Source organism: Charadrius vociferus, unplaced genomic scaffold (assembly GCF_000708025.1).
Source record: "Charadrius vociferus isolate BGI_N301 unplaced genomic scaffold, ASM70802v2 scaffold136, whole genome shotgun sequence".
Classification (NCBI taxonomy): Eukaryota; Metazoa; Chordata; class Aves; order Charadriiformes; family Charadriidae; genus Charadrius; species Charadrius vociferus.
In genome coordinates, this window is record NW_009648960.1 from 1,872,253 (window position 1) to 1,891,872 (window position 19,620).

Here is a 19,620-nt window from a genome sequence, read left to right on the forward strand (position 1 = left end):
TGTTCCTAGCCAGTTATTTAGATTAGTTTGAAAAAAATCCAGTCTGAAGGACAAGGAATTTCTGAATGAATGTTCCTGACTTTAATCTTTGCAGTTGACTCTAGTGGACAGATTGCAATCAGGAAAAACTTGTCCATTTATTCTGCGTTGTCTTATGTGCATTGTTTTTATGTAAAAATGTACGCTTGTGCAAAATGTGTAGGGGCTTCTAAATGAACGGTAATGATAAACGGTGGTCTCCAAACCAGTTGAGTTTGTATCTTGACAATATCTAAATGGAAGACTTGCATCATTACATTTTCATCGCAGCTAAATTTATAATTCTGCATCTATTAAATCTGTGGTGTCTTTGTGTATTTTCATCATTTTTTAATAACTATGTGTTTTTCTGATGTAGGGTGACTTAGCAGCTGTTGAAGAGCTGCTGAAAAATGGAGCAGATCCCAATGTCAAAGATAATGCTGGCTGGACACCACTGGTGAGTGTTGAAGACTTTTTTTCTGTCATATGTCTTCAGATCAGATTTGATTTCATCCCTTCTTTCCTCTCCTATATTTTAGTTCCCTTTACATGCATTTATATGACAAGGAATTATGCAATTGAAGAAGCGATGATAAACAAATTCAAAAGAATTTATTAGCAACTACTGACTTGGCCAAATCTAACTCTCCTTTGCTGGGGTAGGGCATGCCAAGAAATCTATCAGCCTGTGATTCTGGAAATGCAGAAAATATAACTATGATAACTAGATAATGATCAATTGCAGACAAGGTGTGTATTTTATGGGTTCTTAATGTCCTCAGTGTTTCTTTTACCATTTTGGAAATATATGAAGTAGTTGAATGAAAAATTTGCTCACTTGAATTATAGAAAATAAACAAAAGGTTCTTTTCAACCATGACTTCTTCCTCTCCTTAAGAATACTCTTCACAGAGTCTGTAATCTGGAAGGCTTTGTTCCCTGTAGTCTAATTTGCACACAATTGGCCTTTGTTCAGTTCTTCTCTGTGCTTTTTATTAGTGTTAGGTTCCAAGGTTAATTCATGTCAGGAATGTAATGTGGCATTCTTGCGTCGTCTTCCCCGACCATCTACTGAGAGGTGTTTGAAAATGAATGCACTAACCAGTGTGACAGAGGTCCTTCCCCTGCATTTTGTTTCACTTGAGTTTTCTCTCTTTACTACTTACGGATTTACCCAACTAGCACGAGGCATGTAATCACGGGCACAAAGAAGTGGTGGAGCTGTTGCTACAATACAAGGCGTTAGTGAATACTACGGGGTATCAGAATGACTCTCCACTTCATGACGCTGCCAAGAACGGGCATGTGAGCATTGTTGAGCTGCTGCTTTTGCATGGTGCCTCCCGTGATGCAGTGTAAGTACATGTTATTTTAAAAAAAGCTGGTAATAAATGTGATTTATTTGAAGTGAGGAGGTGGGTATTAAATGTATGCTCGGCTATACTTAAATCACTCTTTTCCAGGTAGGTCTTTCCTTTCCATTTTGCTTTGTCCTAAGCTTTCCCGAGGGATGTCCAAGTCATAGATAGCTGGAATATTGGAGACTGTACTAGGAAAGTAACAGAATATGCTTACCCTATTCTTATACTTCTCTGTTGGCATCTTGTTACAGCTACTGTCAGATCTAAGATGCTGAGCTAGATGAGTTTTGAACTGCTACAGCTGTTTTTTTTTGTCTCTTTACTTTTACTACACTAGTTGCTAGCAGAAGGTATTTCAGTCCAGTCTCTTCTACTTTCACAAATAGCATAGACAGAGGCTGAGATTTGGGGAGTGTTTTTTATTTTTTCCATTCTGGATCAAAGCACTTGGTACACTTTTTAATTCAAAAAAAAGCTTAGAAATGTTTTCAGTTGAATCTTCTATACGATTATGCCACCTGAAGATTTTGGCATTTGTGTATAGGAGATGCTAAAGTGTTTGTTAGTCTATGAATAATCCTACAAGCTATTATTTCCAACACTAAATGTGGCTTTAGGTTTTGCAGTATTGTGTCAGGGCCTGTGTATAAAATTTGAGTCCAAAGCATGTTGTCAATACGTGTGTATATAGTAACACGATAGGATGAAGTCTTGTGTGACGCATAAAGAAGTGTAAACAAGTTCAGCTTAATCACTTCAGCTCTCAGTATTCATTCTTGAAGCTTACAGAATTAAGTTACTCTGTGGAAAAGCACAGTTTTCAAAAACAGTCCTAATCTTGAATATACTGGATTTTAAAAAAAACGTAACAACAAAACATCCCACAAAACTTTAGGATGAAAAAGTAAAACAAGGATCATTTTTTCACCTTCACTTTGTTCTTGAACAGCAAAGACCAGCATGTTACACCTTGAAAAGCTGACAGCTTCAGAAACTGATTTTCAAGCCACTTGAATATTGGGAAGTGGTTGCATGACACTTATCACTTGTCTGTTATTTGAAAGTGTAGTACAGGCAACAGCTTTGATGGAAGGTTTTGACAGGGCTTAAGCCTGGAAGGTTTGCACAGCGGAGACTCCAAATGCCAAGAGTGGACTCTTCAGGTCTCTTCGTAGCCTTAGTCTCTGCCGCATGTGTTCATGCAAACTGAGATGAAGCCGAACCTCTTTCAGCTCATTCTACGTGAGCAAACGTGACTTCCTATTGAAACAGAAACTTTTTAATCGTGGAATGAAAGATGTATGTAACCCTTAAGCTGTGGCGTAGCTTTTCACTGAATACAGGTAACGTTCAGTTGTACGTTAAAACAGTGTGACACAGGGTATGTCATAACTCTGCAACTAGCTATCTCTTGTAGTACCTCTTAGTATCAAAAATGGCTTCAAATCCACTGCTAAGTATGCACTGTTCTTGACTTAATCTCCAGGGTACTTGAAATCTCTAGTGTGTGGTGTTAGTTAATAGATATATACCTTTTTTTCTTAAACTTAAAATCTTTCGGGGAACAAATTTAGCCGCCTTTAAACTTTGTTTCATTTGTCTCGCAAAAGGAACCACAGGTGCTGTGGCAAAAATCCAGTCATGTATGGCCCCCTCAGAAAAAAATGAGGCTTCCAGATCTTCTGCAGGCCCTCTATCTCTGTCTGAAATGCTACTGTGCATGTTACTATTGCATTGATGATGGAAAGACTTGGGACCCCTCCCTCCCATTTTTACAGAGCATTAGAGGCATCGAGAAAGGGATGTACAAGCAAAATGTTTAGACTTGAATAGTAAGACTTTACTGACCTTTTCCAAATGCTACCAAGAAACAACAGGAACAAGAACTTTGTCTGAGACTTCTGAGGATCTGTCTTTTGCCTCCCTCCCTTCCTTCCTGTGCCCTACTAGCTTCCAGCAATGAATTGTGCTATGATCTTTCCCTGGGTCATGATTTTTGCAAATCTTACAGGGTTTTTTCTGCCACTGCTTCTGGTAGTTTTGGTCCTAATTAAACAGTGGTTGGATTTGTCTAGGTAAGTGGATTTGAACCTTCTTTAATGTAGGAGGTTTAAATATTTTTTTTCTACTGGATGCAGGTGCCCTTATAATGAAGTCACATCTGACAAGAAGCTTGCTTTTCTTCAGTGACATTTTTCCTAGATCCCCGAGACCAGCAGACCACAGTTTTAAAAACAGGAGGTGAGAACAGGGCGATCACTTAAGATGACGCAATTATAGTTCTTTTCAGTATGACTAGTTGTAATTGGCCTCTTTGTACTTAATGCAGGATTTGCTCACCTTCACCTTATCACTCTGGGATCTTTAAAGTAGGAGTTGAGCAGTGATGAGTAGAACTTGCGTCTCTTCTCAAAGGTTTATTTTCTTTAGGAATATACCTGAGGGGTGTCTTAATTTTAGAGGTATGCAAGTGTTTGAGCTAAGACTGTACCAAACCAATTTTGCCAAACTGATAAATTTATCTGATTTTATTTTGTATTTTTTTCTGTTATGAAAGTCTTTCTAGTCCTTTTATGGGCTCTTCAGGCTCTCAATGAACTAACTTTCAGCCCAGGAGAGAGCCCTCTTTATCCTAGCATATAAAAGTGGGCTGTGGAGGAAAGTTTGATTAGTTCACTGGTAAAGTCTTTTCCTTTAGCTAAGCTAAGTAAAATGTAAACATGATAAATGTATTCAAATATTACTTGGGACACTATGAAATATATAGCATGAAATCCCAAAAAAGTGACTGATGTCTTGGTGCTGTTTTGACTGTAGAATTAACTCAGTTTTGTGTCTTAATTTGTGTCTCCCTTGTGTGTTGGAGAGTTAATCTACTGGAGTAAAACAGAGTCTGTGTTGAATATCCTGCTTCCAGCAGTAGTTTTGAAATTTAGCATGATACTCAGTTGTGCAAGATTAAAGATTTTTTTAAAAATCTGCAATATTTACTGACTGCAGGTACACAGGTAGGTAAGATCCAGTGATCTGTAGAGGGATGTAAGATATATCTGGGAGCAAATACAGCCACTTTCTATGGGACCTCAATTCTTGAGGCCCACAGATACTAGCATAACCCTAGCCATCAGAGAGCTGAGACTTCGCAATTTCAAATTTAGAACGCCAGGTTCACAAACCCATTCTCATCTCATCCTGAGTGTCTTTCAGGCTAGTCTTTTCTCCTTGCGTGTTGGTACATAGTGCATTAAGAAGTAACTGTATGTAACATGAAGCAGCTACATATCTTTTGGACCAAACAAATACGGATGAGAGCTACCTCTTTGGTAGCAATCCGGAAAGCAATCCTAGTATTTCAGTATTCCTGGGCAAAATTTTTTTTTAAAATCGGTAAGATTTAATAGTTGTGGCACTTCATTTGCCGTTTCAAGTTTTCACTGACTGGAAAAGATACAAACTACAAATGAAAAATATTATATGGACCAGTGGACCTATTAATTGTCCCGCTGGTCTAGTTAATTTTTTTAAGTTAATCTCCTACACATAGCTAATTTATATTTTTATAGCTTTTTTCATGTGCTCACTCTCTTGAATTCTGTCTTTTTTCCTTGCTTCACAGCAAGCCAAGTGATTTGAAAAATTAGATCTGTGCATTTGCAATTTCACAGTACTTCCTAAATGCTTTCACTCAAATGGGCTATCTTGCCAGTTCTTCATGCACAATAAGTTTAGCAGTAGTAAAAATTGTTGTGTTGCCGTATTTTTTTTCGGTGTTGGTTGTCTTTGAGTAGTTGTGAGTCTGATTCTAAACAAACCTGTGACAATGCTTAGGGATAGACCGTGGTCTTCAATTTGAATAGCAGAGGGGCAAAAACTATTACAACCTGCAGTTAATTCCAGGAGGCATTAGACCCATGACACTGACATAATTTTGTCTGCTTTGTCTAAGTCAAGATAGTGCAGGACTTTGCTGTGTAAGTGCAAGACAGTATGCTTAACTTCCAGCTGACAGCAGGTTAATTAAAACACTGGCCCTGTTTGGGTATCGAAGACAGTCTTTCTGGCTACACAGATTAAATTTTTTTCCTTCCGTCAGGTTCATAAAAGATTTCTGCTTACCACACTCTTAGAATATGAGTGCTGACTGGAAAGCCCCAAACTGGTCAGATTTTCATATGGGAATTAGTGGTTACATCACTGCACTGGGACCTGATTGTGGGACTTCCATTCGATACTGAACTCTCTTTGTGGGGCTGAGGTAAAACTTCGTTTACACTCAGCTGTGGAACAGCTATTAACTTCTGGTGTCAAAATGGAGCACCTTAAATCTCCTGATTACAAAGCATTATATAGTCATCAATTGCTTATATCAAAAGCTGTGAAAGTTTGGGGCTTCTAAAGAATTGACAAGGGTGTGTCTCCCTATTTATCTTCTCTCCTATGGTTGGTTATTTCCTGAAAGTTTACTGAAACATTTAGAAGGTAGCTGTTAAGTTTTCTTTTTGACTACAAGAGTAACCTCTGTTGTCTTTGTACCTAAGACTTCAGCAATGTTGCACCGTAAACTGAATCCCATTTCTAAAGCTTTTCATAAGAAGTTCTTTGATCTGTCAGTCCTCAAGTTATCATCTGTCATCTTGTGTAAAGTCATCCTCAGCAGATTACATTAAGTTGCTCTTCATTGGGCTCATCTTTGTTCTCAGCACAGACATCCTACTCTTTGATTGGAATTTGTTCTAGCTGTAAGAGCCCTCTACTGACTGTTCAGTACCTTGATGACTGACTAATAGGAGACTGCTTGCATCAAAGGATACATCTGACTCTTGAATGTTTAAAACAACTTGCAAAAAGCCCACTTGCATTCTGGTAGAAAGAAGTATGCCTTAGAGACCTTGTATTATAGTGAAGCGCCAGAGACACTTATTTCTCTCTTGTAGAAACAATTGTGTCTTTCTTCTGAGTGTGGAACTTGTCCTGCAAAGCAGTCACGTGCACTGGACCCATTCTCAACAAACCCAGACCTACAGTTGGAGCACACAGAGTTACTGATACTTCTAAAAATTCTGTGTTTGTGTGGTAGGGTGTGTATGTCTCAATTTTATTTTGCAAACTGGATCAAAATTCATTTTTTACTCTGAACAAGGTGGAGGATTTCACTTACTCACCTTGGCTGAGCAAAGACTGATTTGAGCATGCATTTTTGCCAAAAGCTTCTGTTTCTCATTCTTGTGCCTTATGCCTTGCTGGTGTTCTTGTGGCTGCATAGATCTGTCCTTGATGCTGATTGTAGGGTTCAAAATAATATACATTCCTAATATATCGAAAACGGTTCCTCGAGTAACTGCACTGTTAAATGTATCAGCCCAGCAAAGACTGGGCAAGGTCACTTTCTGATCATGATTACTTACTTTTTGGATGGTTAGTGGGTGGTTAACTAAAAAGAACGAATCCAGTTTTCATCCTTTTTCTTTGGGAAGGATGTGTAAATTACAGTAATACTGTACTTGAAATCTGTTGTTAGGATGTGTTCCTTGTCTTAGTTTTTATTTTGTAAACCCTCTTTTTTCCTGTTTCAGCTACTTTTTCTCACTTTCCTTAAGCTCAACAAGCTGCTTTGTTGCAAATATTCCAAACTCTTGAACCCATCCTTTGAGCTGATGTTCCTTTTTTCAGACCTCAGCTCCCAGGTTTGTCACATTTTAGTTTAACTGTGCCAACCTTAACATCCTACGAATAGCCATTAATTCTTCAATGCTGCATAATGACAGGATAGCATTTTGCAATACACTGGTAAGAGGCAATGGAAATGATCTTAAAAATGCATGAAAAAAATTCAAGTGAATATAGGAGGACTAGCTGGAGCTCTTATTTGTACAGTTTAATTGGCAAAAAATGTACAATATTTAAATGTGTTGGCCTAGATATTTATCTATGGTAAACATTCATGAGGTCTTTTTCTAACAATCAAGGATCTTACCGTGACTTGTGGGGGTAGACACTCCCAAACCTCTGCTACTGACATGCAGTGATTTCCTCCCCCTGCTTAGTTCACAGTAGAAGGTCAACCATCTAGTCTAAAGGTGATTTTAGCGTATGTGCTAATTTTTTTTCCCTCACCCCTCTCTGGATGCATTGTTCAAAGGAACTCTGTCCTGCAGCAGTTTGAGTCGAATATGGCGCTTATTTAAAGAAAGGGCAAGAGGTACCCTGATGATGCATGACAAAGCAGGAACAGCATGACAATATTTAATGGGCTGCAACTCCCAGGACTGAGCTGAGATTTAACCAATTATCTTTTAGTCTGCAGAGTTTGTATTATGCTAGCTCTTCGCTCATTAGTAACACAGAAGAGCTTGGGGTTGGTAATATTGTAAAATTAGCAATTGTAAAATACCACCCCAGAATCTTCTGTGTGGGATTTTCGTGGATTGTTGTTTTCCCAAGAGGCTGTGTTAGTGAGCAGTGCTCAGTCAGGAGCATAGAAAGGTGCTAAGGTCAGATGCATCTTTCAGCTTCGCAGTGGCCAAAGCCTCCCAGTTAAGTCAGAGTGAAGACTTAATGATTGGAGCTTCTCTTTGGGCTGGTTTGGGTTATGGCCTTATGTGGAATTCCCTATAAATCTTCCTAGATTCCTACTCTGCACAGGAACATGTGGCTAACTAAGAGACAGCACTTCGAAGATGCAGTGGTTTTTTGACCTCTTTAAATGTTTCATTGTTTGATGACTAAGCTTGCTGGATTTCAGATACTGAGTCAGGGCTTTGTTCTCGGTGACAAGCTTCCTCTTCATAACGAGCTCTTATTATGCCTTTTGAGAGCCAGAGCTACGTGAGGTGGGGAGAAGAGGATCAGCTGGAACAGCCATTATTCTTGCAAAGGGCAAAGCAAGCACAATAATTCCCAAGAGTGCTGGCAAAGGACCGTGTTTGTTAACAGCAATTATACCTGTTCTGCGGTTTCAAGCTTTTCTCCACTCACTATTGTCCTGCAACTGCAAAGTTGTGTGAAGAAGAGATAGAAGCCATGGCTGTGCTTGATGTTTTGTTTATAGCAAATCATATCTGTCTGAGTAATGCTAAAAGAACGGGGGAGGAAATGGGTCTTGAAGCATATCTAATAACTACGAGGTGCCACATAGGATGGGTAGCGTTCAACAAAATTGGCAAAACAACTAAAATTTGAATGAATTGGCTGTAATGTGTTCTGTGGAACATCACACTGAGGGAAAATGAGATGCATACTCAAATTTTGGAAGTGCGAGGGAGTCACAGTTCCCGAGTAGGAAGCACATAGCTTTTCCCATAAAAGCATAACCACCTCAAGCTCCAATGTTTACCACAGTATGTAGAATCTTCTGACATGTCTTTTATGGCAAATGGGTAAGCCAAAAATACGTTTTTCTTGGTTATATGACTGCAATGAAAGACTAAAGCTGAAATTTCTGGGTCGTGTGAATGATATCAAAGTGCATCTTGAAACAGTTTAACAAGGACTGTGGCTTACTTAACTGAACATACAGCTCTGAACATTCCTTAATCAGCTGAATGCAGCAGCTTGTAATTCAGTATCCATCTGTCTTGGATGCAATTCTTGAAATTTTGTGGTTTTTAGCTGAAACTACATATTAATAAGAAAGTGGGAGGGAAAGCTACACAGCTAATGTGCCCAGTTAGTTAAGAATCAGGTCACATTTTATTTACTTAAACCCATCTGTGCTTGTTTTGCCAGTAATATATTTGGTCTGCGGCCTGTAGACTATGCAGAAAGTGAAAAGATGAAGGCTGTGCTAATGTTGCCAGTGAAGAATGAATCATTTTCACTTAACCGACCCTCTGAGGTAAGTGTGTTTTTGTTTTGTTTTGCTTTTTAAAAAACATAATTTTATCCTGTAAGTATTGAAGGCTTGGACCTAAGTACAGAACATCACCTGCCTTTACAGGAACATGTAAAATAGGTTGGGATACTAACTCAGACAGTATTTCCAGAATGTACGCGGGACACTTACAAGCTATGGTATTCTGTGTTATCAAAGCTTTATCTGGGAAAACAAAGGATGGTTCTTGTAATGTGGCTTTATTATAGGAGAATGAACACTGAAATATTCCTGAAATATTGTTGATTGAACATGCTATTGTTGCTGTTTTCTGCATATTTAAATTTGTTCTACTGGCCAAACTGGCTGAAAGCAGCAGCAGTGTTTGCTCCAGGTGCTTTTTGTGTGGCTTTAAAAGGCTGTTCCAGTGTTGTTCTTTGTCCAGCAATGAAGATAGCAGCTCAGCAGTTGGAAACAGCTTTTTGAAGATTGTTTTGGGGATTTTGTTTTTGTTTCCCGCCCCCTGTTTTGCCAAAGAGTTCTCAGGATTTCTAACCAAAATCAGGCTATTCAGACTTGACAAGTTAACTGCGTTATGAAATGCCTTGTGCTTCCAAATGGATGATGATTAGACTCACCTGGCTGATACAAGCAGTCCTATTCTACTCCAGGGTGTACAGCCTGTTGTGGACCCTTCTCATTGAGGTAATAAGATACCCATTGGCCAGAAGTAAACTGTTGGAGCTAAATCAGCAAGGATATCGCTGTTATTCCCACCTGCAGCAAATGCAAGATGCAGCTTTTCTGTTGCAAACAAAACACGCAATATTTGCGTTTGCTTTGGGGTGAGTGCATGCCAGTGGATGGCTACCAACTTGTATGGATGACTTGATCCAAAATCTGAGGCTTTAGGGTATCTGGGTCTCAAAGGTGTGTCTGTACTAAGGAATCTGGGAGTACTTACAAAGACCCAGGAGGTGAAGTATTACATCTTTTTGTCAGCATAAAACTTTAGCAAGCAGCTCCTCTTACTTTGCATTCGTAGTATCTGCATGAAAAAACTTAGGCATTCATTACCTACAGGGCAATGTATTAGGGACTTTTTTAGTAAAAGGAGATGCAGGTGTTTAATTATGTAGGTTACTCAACATATTGGTAGTGTATCTGTTGGTAATACATCACTAAAAATAGAGGCTTACTATTTCACTGGGAGATTTTTTTTCTCCTTCAACACTGCAGTCAGCAAGGCTGTTTACACAATGTTCAACCAGCTAAATGTGTGCACACCAGTGTTGTGTAAAAAAAAAAAAAAGCTAAAGAAGAAAAAAAATTATGCACAAGCTGTTTTTAGTACCTTGCATAAGCTAAATGATGCACCTCTAATACCAAGCTTTTTTCCTCTAGAGCTTATTTGTTACACAGAGATTTATTTATGGACCCTGTCCCCTAGGCTTGCCATGAATTGTTTTTCAGAATGCTTATTCTTTGTTACATAAATCTGTCAAACAAGTTAGTTGCTTTCTTTATGTTCCCAAACATTCAGCTTACTGTAGGACTTTCTGTTCATGTAGGCACTGAGTCCCAGCCAGCAAAGAGATGGACCTCTTGTTATACTAGGGAGCAGTCTTAGTTCGGAGCAACAGAAATTGCTGATCAAACTAGCAACAGTTCTGAAGGCTCGGAAGTGTACTGAATTTAGCAGCAGAGGTATGCAGTCTTGTTGAAATGTCTGTGTCCAAATATAAGTAACTACAGTTCTGCACTTTATCCTTTAAAATACTAGCTGCAACACGGTTTTATTTGTTGTACCTGATAAGTGCAGTTTCTGAAATCCCTGAATTATACCAGTAGTAGAATGATGATGTCTTGTGTTACGTGTAAATGCACGTAAAGCCTTGCCTGGTTACCGAGGTGGGAAGCTTCTGGGGGAGCCACAGTTTGACAGTATATTGTCTGTTACTTAAAATCCATAAGTTCTCCTCAAAGACCTCTTTATGCTGCTTTTATCAACTTTTACGAAGGTTCATATGGTACATCCTGTAAGGTTTTTATCTTCCAGAAGTGAGCCTTAGGCAGATGGTGCCTTTAGAAAGAGCATGTCACTGACTAAAAGTTGGCAATTTTTTTTTCTCACATGCTACCTTCCTTCAAATTTTGTTCTTCATTAACAGGATGGAGCCAAATTATGTGGCTTGGGGTTTTGGTGGGGGTTTTTTTGTTCCCTTTTGAGGGGGGTAACATTGTCTTAATCCCTGCTATTAGTTTTTCCTGAGTGCTGATTCTCCTGCTTGTGAAAGAAATGCTAGGGTAATTTTCCCCTGCCATCTTTCACACCCTGATTACTACTCCAGAATTGAGTTGAGTTCTGTTAGCTTTGTGTTAAAGCAGTGAGATTCCAAAGTAAGATTCCTGTCAGAGTTAAATATAACTTTAAAAGGATTGGACAAAAAGTACTGTACTATAAAACAGGGCCTCCTTTGAAGATTTAAGTGTTAGCTTAGAACTATGAAAACATGGCTTCTCTTTTTCACAGCAAGTATATGTTGAAACCCACAAAACTTTTAATAGCTCTTCTACTTACTCATATCTTAGTCTCAAAAATCACATACTTGTGCTGAAAAGAGTGGGTCATAAATTATTATAGTCAGTTTACTCTTTAAATGGTGATTGATCGCTTTTCAGGCAGGCATGGCTCTGATTTTTACGTGCTCTTACTTCTACTGATGTAATCTTTCTCCTAGTAACTCATCTTGTTATCCCTGATGTTCCAATGCCAAGTACTGTCAAATGTATGATGGCTGTTCTGACTGGATGTTGGGTCCTCAAATTTGAATGTAAGTATTAAATATATGGGATTCCTCGGGCTTTGTAACCTGAAACCGGAGAAAAATTTCTTTTTCAACAACTGCCCTAATGTCAATACTATATTAACATAAAATGTGAGGGATTTGTTTTTTAATCTCCTGAATGACAAGAGATTTAATTAAATACAACTACTCCTTCCTTGGCAAATGTGTGCGTTTCATTATTAGATGCATTGGGTAGGTCATACCCTAAGTATCAGTGGGGAGTGAATTTGTACATTGCTACATTAAGAGTGATTTGGAAGATTATAGAAAATATCCTGGGAGAGGAGGGAGTTTGTTAAATTCTTGGATTTCTTATAAGCAGCTTCCGTTGAAATTGATAGGCAACTTATGCTTGCTTGGGGTATGTGATCAAGGCCTGTAGGAAGGTAAGGTGTTGCTTATTTACATATACGCTGAGATCTGTTGAAAGTTATAACTTCTAACCAAAGTTATGCTGTCAGCTGATCATAACCCCTGTTTGTACTTTCCGCTAAAGTTCTCTATTTGCTGAGAAAATTGTCAGGCTTTATGCAATCACAGGCTCAGGTAGATCAAATGTATATGCAACTTTTGATACCTATTTCTGTACATGAGCTCTGCAGACTGGAGTGCTCTTCAACCAAAATAGTAACTTCCAAGGAAAGATGACTTGCATAGTGTCCCCTTAGCATGCAAGTAGTTTTGATGTCATCTTTCATGCAATCTGTAATTAGTTTTTGACAGTGCGTGCTTTTTTTAAACAGCTGTTCTGTGGACTTACACCCCAAATTCTGGTTTTTGTTTATTCTTTCTAATGTATTTCTTAGCATCTACTTTCACGGTAGTTGTAAAAGCCATCTTCTTGCCCTTGCCCTTTATGGATCAGTCCTTTTAGCTAGTAAGTACACTACAAATGAGTTAATTATCCATGGAAAACTCACAGACAAATTTCATTCCAGTTTTCTACTGTGTGATTAAACATCAGAATATAAGGATTCTTAAATGGTCTACATTTTCCAGTCGCTAATGTTTATGAAGGCACTGCTTAAAGCTTCAAAAGATGCATAGTAGTTTTTCAAATAAGGCACATCGTCAGACTCTTTGAACATTGGATGCTTTTTCACAATGTTCATTTGGCTTCTAGATAGTCAGTGGATTTGTTCCACGCTTTTTTTGAAAGGTCTGTTGAATTGGTGTCCCCTCAGAAATGTTTTCTGCAACACCTACAGTGGCTTCTGTTTGTGGCCTTATAAGCATTTGCAAATGAAAAAACATTGTGTTGTCTTTGTGCTGTGATTCATACAAATAGGAGTAGCTTCTTGTTGAATACATAACATGGAGAAATACTGTTTATGTTTAAGCAAGCAGATGGGTTTAATAACCTCCAGACACTTTGTTGATAAGCAGAAGGGAGATGGTTTCTTGTTTTGAGGTAAGGATGCAGCAGGAAACTCAGGCGGCCTAGAAGTGATGTTTGGGTTGGGTAATTGGAAAGGGTGTGTGCCGGTGCTCTGGAGCAATATCCTGTTTAAGGCAAAATGGTCTTGTTCTGTGGTGAGTCACTTTGCAGGTTCTTGGCTTCACTCAGTTCAGGAGGTCTGTGTACCTTCTATCATACACGCTAGGGTGGTTTTCCTTTATTTCATTTTATCTTCTTGCTAATCAGATGCTTAGAAAACTAATGTTGTCAGTAAAGGTATGTAGCTTTCTTTAGCTGAGTGGTAGGGAGATTTAATTAGTGAGACCTCAGTTTAAATCTTTGTGGAAGAACTTTTATAGTTAGAAGTGATTGGAAAATAAAAAATAAAAAGAAAAACAGTGTGGGGGTTATTCAGGGAATATTTTCTTTTTTTTTTTGTTTGCAGCTGAGTTTTATGTTGTTAGTACTGATTACTACAATCCCAACTGCTAATGCTCCCAGCTTAGTAAGCAACATACTACTTAAAAGCAAGTGATTCTCCTCCCTAGTGGGAAATGTTAGTAATAACTCATGGGGTCTGATGCAGCTAAGTGCCTATAATTAACAGCACCACTCCATCTGTTCCCACCAGTCTGTTATTAGTCTTCTTCAAAGTCATTACAAGTTAAAGATTGTTATAACAAATAATGGGACTCCTGCTGATGGAACATTTGTCTAGGAAAAAGAGGTCTTTGCTTTTCTTTTCCATAATTTTTCTCTTTATTTATTGTGTCTTTTTGACTTCTGTTTGGATAAGTTTCCTTAAATGTTATGCAAATAAGCTTCCAAAAGTATGTGCATATTCTGGTTTACGTCTGTCAAAGCAAATAAATTGAAGGAGTTGCTTATAGTTCAGTATTCTAAACTGTTCACTTGAAGTAAATTCATGTTCAAAAACTTCACTGAAATATTTGAAAAAACAAAGCTCAATGTAGCACTTAATGAAATGCTGACTATGCATAAGTAAGTATTTGAATTTTTTTTTACTACAAGGTAAGCTGCATTTGACTGTTATAACTTAAGAAATATTTATAGCCTACACATAATTATACCACTTTTTTAAAAACGTCGCAGGCTTGCAAAAAACAGTATTTCATTTGAGAGTGTATTTCTTTTGTTAACTCTTCTGTTATAGCAGGCTTTCAAGATGTGTTTCTCTAATAAAAAGCGATTTCCTTCTCTTGTATAATTCTACAGTACTTTCCTTTACATGTGCCTGTACACACACAGATATACCATCCATTAGTATCAGTAGAGAGGTAATGTGGAATTTTCCAGAAAAGTTTGAGCTAAATGTAAGGCCTCTAAGTATTAGAGAACCAAGATTTAAATATGTATTTTCAGTTTTGGAGTTCCCTTTTGTCTTCAGGTAGAAGATTAGGATGAAAGGGTGTTACCACTGAGCAATATTAGATCTTCATAGAAGAAGAATTTCACCTTACCAGTTGCAGTTCCGTATTTTCCATATATAATACACTGTCAGCAATATATCCACTTTCAAAGCAGCACAGAATTCAGTTGAGACACTGTTGTCACTGTGCACCTTGCCCTTGGCCATATCTTTCATTGGTTTCATTATTTTATTGCCTTCATTATTTCTGGGATGGTAATAGGGCACAAAGTAGCATATCATTATCCTTCTGCAAAGTAGGCTGAGACAAAGATTCAAGTATCACTGTGTTTCCTCTGTGCTTTTTGTAGAGCATAGAATAGTGCAATTAAAACCAGCAGAAGTCTTTAATAGCTTTTCAGCTTGTTTTTTCTTAAACTGATTGTCATCTGTTAAAGCAGGGAATGAAAAATGATCTCGGTAACGATATGCATTAAAACAAGCTTGTGTCAGTCTTTGCAGCAAAGTATCTGGCAGAATTTTAAGCATCTGATTGCTTATTCCTTTATCTGTTTTGCTTACCTGGAGCAGCAGCAGTGATTCAGCTCTGATAGTTTAAAAGAATGCAAAAACCCCCTGCTTTTCCTCTAAGGACTCAGAACAGCTGGGAGTTGACTGGAAGAGCTAGGAGATTGCATGACTGACGTTTCAAGGCAAAAGCATCTTTCTGAATTTCTTGGAACAACATGCCCATTCTTGTTTAGGCTATTAGACAAGGGAAGTGCAAAGCTGTTTGAGCTGACTGCTTCTCAGGCTGGACTGTCTCTCTTCCATGCATAAACATAACGCAGATACTCGGCAAAGCCCTCCCTCCTTAAAACAGCTCAAAACTTTTGATCACTGGAGTTTCACACTTGTTTTACAGTTGGAGACTTATTTCAACTGCCTCTTTCTACAAAAGGACTTGCAGCTCTGTGGGAGGTGGTAGAAGTATCTAAGGTGCACATGCATGTTCTTGTTGTATTGGGTTTACAGCAGAGGGGAATGTTTCACACTGACAGGGTCTGAAACTCTGCACTCCCACAGTGTCTGCACCTTCTGGAAAGGAGGAGTGAAACAGTTTTGCTTCAAAGTCAGCACAAGTTTAGACTGAAGCTGCTGGGGTTTGCTGAGGAGAAAATGGGGACAAGGATATCTTCAATCTGGTGTTTGCCTTTGTCTGCAGAACTGGGAAGTGGGCTGCTTTGAAATAAGGTCTAGAAGAAAATGGAACCACGTTTCCCTCTGTTCTGTGTTATCCAGATGTTGAGTGTATCATATTTAGAGATTCCTTTTGTTCTAATTCAGTTTTGGTTTGAAGAAAACCTTAGATTAAAGAAGCCCATTCTGAGGCAAAGGATAGGAAATATTACTACTTTCATTTAAAAGCATGTGAGAGGATCCAGAGTGAGGATGAGCACTTCCAGTAGAATTGAACCTGCCTTCTGCACCTTAGGAATGGCTACCTCCAGTCTAGAAAACAGTTGTGGCAAATACTGGTTTCCTAAAGAAGATAGGACACTTGGGGGTTTAAGTGAAGTAATTATTTTCATATGACATGCTCCTAGCTTCTGGGAATTGATGTTTAAGAACTTTATAAGCATCTGCTCCATCATGTTTAATAAATATCACTTGGATTAACGTGTTAATTACCATTCTTAAGCAGATTCATTTTAGTCTCTGCAACATCGTGTCATTTGACACTGTTCCACACAAAATCCTGGTCTCTAATTTGAAGAGACATGGATTTGACCAATGGACCACTCAGTGGATAAGGAACTGGCTGGTCGGTCACACTCAAAGGGTTGCCGTCAGTTGCTCCATGTCCAAGTGGTGAGCAGTGACAAGTGGTGTTCCTCAGGGGTTGGTGCTGGGACCGGTGCTGTTTAACATCTTTGTTGGTGACATGGATGTTGGGATGGAGGGCACCCTCCACAAGTTTGCCAAGAACACCAAACTGTGTGGTGCAGTTGACACGCTGGAGGGGAGGGATGCCATTCAGAGGGACCTAGACAGACTGGAGAGGTGGGCCTGTGCAAACCTTATGAAGTTCAACAAGGCCAAGTGTAAGGTCCTGCATGTGGGTCAGGGCAATCCCAAGCATAAATACAGGCTGGGCGGGGAATGCATTGAAAGCAACCCTGAGGAGAAGGACTTGGGGGTGTTGGTTGATGAGAAGCTCAACATGAGCTGGCAATGTGCGCTCGCAGCCCAGAAAGCCAACTGTATCCTGGGCTGCATCAGAAGTAGCCTGGCCAGGAGGTTGAGGCAGGTGATTCTGCCCCTCTACTCTGCTCTGGTGAGTCCAGTCCAGAGGAGGGCCACCAAGATCATCAGAGGGCTGGAGTACCTCTCCTATGAGGACAGGCTGAGAGAGTTGGGACTGTTCACCCTGGAGAAGAGAATGCTCCAGAGAGACCTTATAGCAGCCTTTATAGTATCTGAAGGGGGCCTCCAAGAAGGGTGGAGAGGGACTTTTTACAAAGGCATGTAGCGATAGGATGAGAGCTAATGGCTTCAAACTTGAAGAGGGTAGATTTAGGTTAGATACTAGGAAGACATTTTTCACTGTGGGGGTGGTGAGGCACTGGCACAGGTTGCCCAGAGAAATTGTGGAAGCTCCATCCCTGGAGGTGTTCACAGCCAGGCTGGATGGGGCTTTGAGCAACCTGGTGTAGTGGGAGGTGTCCCTCCCCGTGGCAGGGGGGGTGGAACTAGATGATCTTCAAGGTCCCTTCCAACCTAAAGCATTCTATGATTCTGTGATTTCCATGTGTTGGAAAAACAGACTGGTCTTGTTTCACCAAATGAGATCTCTACCCCACTCCATGAAAATCTGTTACTCTAAAGTTACTTTATAAGCATTTAAGAGACAGTATAAAAATTCTTTTCCATGCTGTAGCTGAAACCAATAATGCTGTTGATGAAAGCAAATTGAAGCTAGCCATGCCAAATTCCCCTAAGGCTTTCTCTCAGTCCAGATTTCCTCCTTTTCTAGGAAAATAATCTCATCAAGCTTTACTCAATCTGCACATAAGTCTTAAAACGTAGCGCACGGTGAGCTGTGGAAGTTTCACTTGCAATCTCTACTAGATCTTGGATGTGTAGTATCTTATCTTCTTTGTTGCTATCATGTATTTCTAAATTACTTTTAGCGGTTCTAAGAGATTTTTGGGACTAACCCCTGCTCTTTGCTTTATTAATGCAAATCCAACAAAATTCCACTAAGGCTAATTGAGTTACTGAGAGCTACCCCTGGGTATCTGTGGGTGATTACAACTTGTTCTTGGCAACCAGTTCTTTTTGTACTTCATCCTGTTTAAATTGTTTTTGCTGATGCAGTTGGTTTCATTATAAACCAATAAGACTTACATGAATAAGGATTATAGGGCTCTGATCTTAAATTTTGCAAATAATGATTTCTTTATTTCCAGTACTAATAGCTACAGTTGTTTCAAAGGTCAATTAACGATACCATTAGAGTGGGCACCCTTTTAACCTCCTTGTTCCTTATATACTGGAAGGTGAAGAGGTAGGGGCAGCTGTTCAGTGAAGTAATCAGGATCAGTATAAGTAGTGATGCTTTACTGATCTTGCTAATGAGGGGAAAAAACCGAGCAGTATTCTCCTTGCCAAATGTGGTGGCATCAAGCTGAAAAGAAGTTGTATTAAGCTAAAACCTTTTTCTGCAATATTTTCTAGGGACCTTAATGCAGGCTCATTTTTTGCTAGAATTTGGTGCAAATTATCTTGTATATATCTACAACTTGCAAGTGTGAAATCACCCATTTAAAAGGATTTTAAACTTCTGATGGTCTGTATTTGTAGGGAAGAACCTTGCATGACCTCTATGCACATGTGATCTTGCCCAATATGGTCTTCTGTCAGGCAAGCTCTATTAATGAGTGTTTGCAGACTTGAACTGGGCATCGCAAAACAGCTCTGGTCCATCTGAAATGCAACTATGCCACTTGCCTTAGTACAAGTCTTACCTTTGTGTGGGTAACTGATCCAAGAACTACTGTGATTAAACTAGAAGGCCATTAAAGCATAGTTGCAGTAATCGCCCTCTTCTCTTTAGGGAAGAGAATGCGTTGTGTGGTGATGAAGCCATAACGCATAGTCCAAGGGGGATCAAAAGAGACTTCAGGGCTTTGGAACAGTTGGTAAGGGAATCTGGGGCACAGGTTATTTTTTTTTTCTCTCTCCTCACAGTTGGGGGCAGCGACACTGGAAGAAACAGACAAGCCCAGTCTCTTGATACGTGGCTCCGTTGCTGGTGTCACTGCCACAATTTTGGGTTTTTCGATAATGGGATGGCCTACATCGCACCAGGCTTTGCTCGTGTCACATGGGGTTCACCTTTCTCAAAGCAGGAAGAGGGTCTTGGTTCATGAGCTAGTGGGACTGACTGACAGAGTTTTATACTAGGCTTGCCGGGGGAGGAGGGCAGTATCAGGCTTGCCCGTGACAAGCTGTGACAGGCAATGGTTAGAGGGACAAGGTGCTAGCAAGGACCTGCAGCCTGTTGCTTTGAGATGTGCTGACTACACTGCAGCACACTTGAAGTCTTATGGAGATGAATCAGGAGTTCCTGAGGTAATAGGAACCAAGAAGGATACACCAGTGAAATACCCCAGAGGAATTAAGGTATGTTCCTCTAAGAAGGTGGCACAGCTGAGAGCCCAACTGAAGTGCCTCTACACCAATGCATGCATTATGGACAACGAACAGGAGGAGATGGAAGCCGCCATGCTGCTAGAAAGCTACAG

At 39.5% G+C, this 19,620-nt stretch overlaps 1 protein-coding gene across 1 annotated transcript in view; it reads left to right on the forward strand.

Annotated features, from left to right (window-relative positions):
* The window catches only part of BARD1 (BRCA1 associated RING domain 1), a 57,483-nt gene that overhangs the window by 30,029 nt on the left and 7,834 nt on the right, over positions 1-19,620 (forward strand). Inside the window, exons 7-11 of the mRNA XM_009887596.1 lie at positions 398-478; positions 1,204-1,376; positions 9,108-9,216; positions 10,764-10,899; positions 11,934-12,026. Of these exons, the coding sequence (XP_009885898.1) occupies positions 398-478; positions 1,204-1,376; positions 9,108-9,216; positions 10,764-10,899; positions 11,934-12,026 (592 nt within the window). The remainder of the gene's footprint in view (positions 1-397; positions 479-1,203; positions 1,377-9,107; positions 9,217-10,763; positions 10,900-11,933; positions 12,027-19,620) is intronic.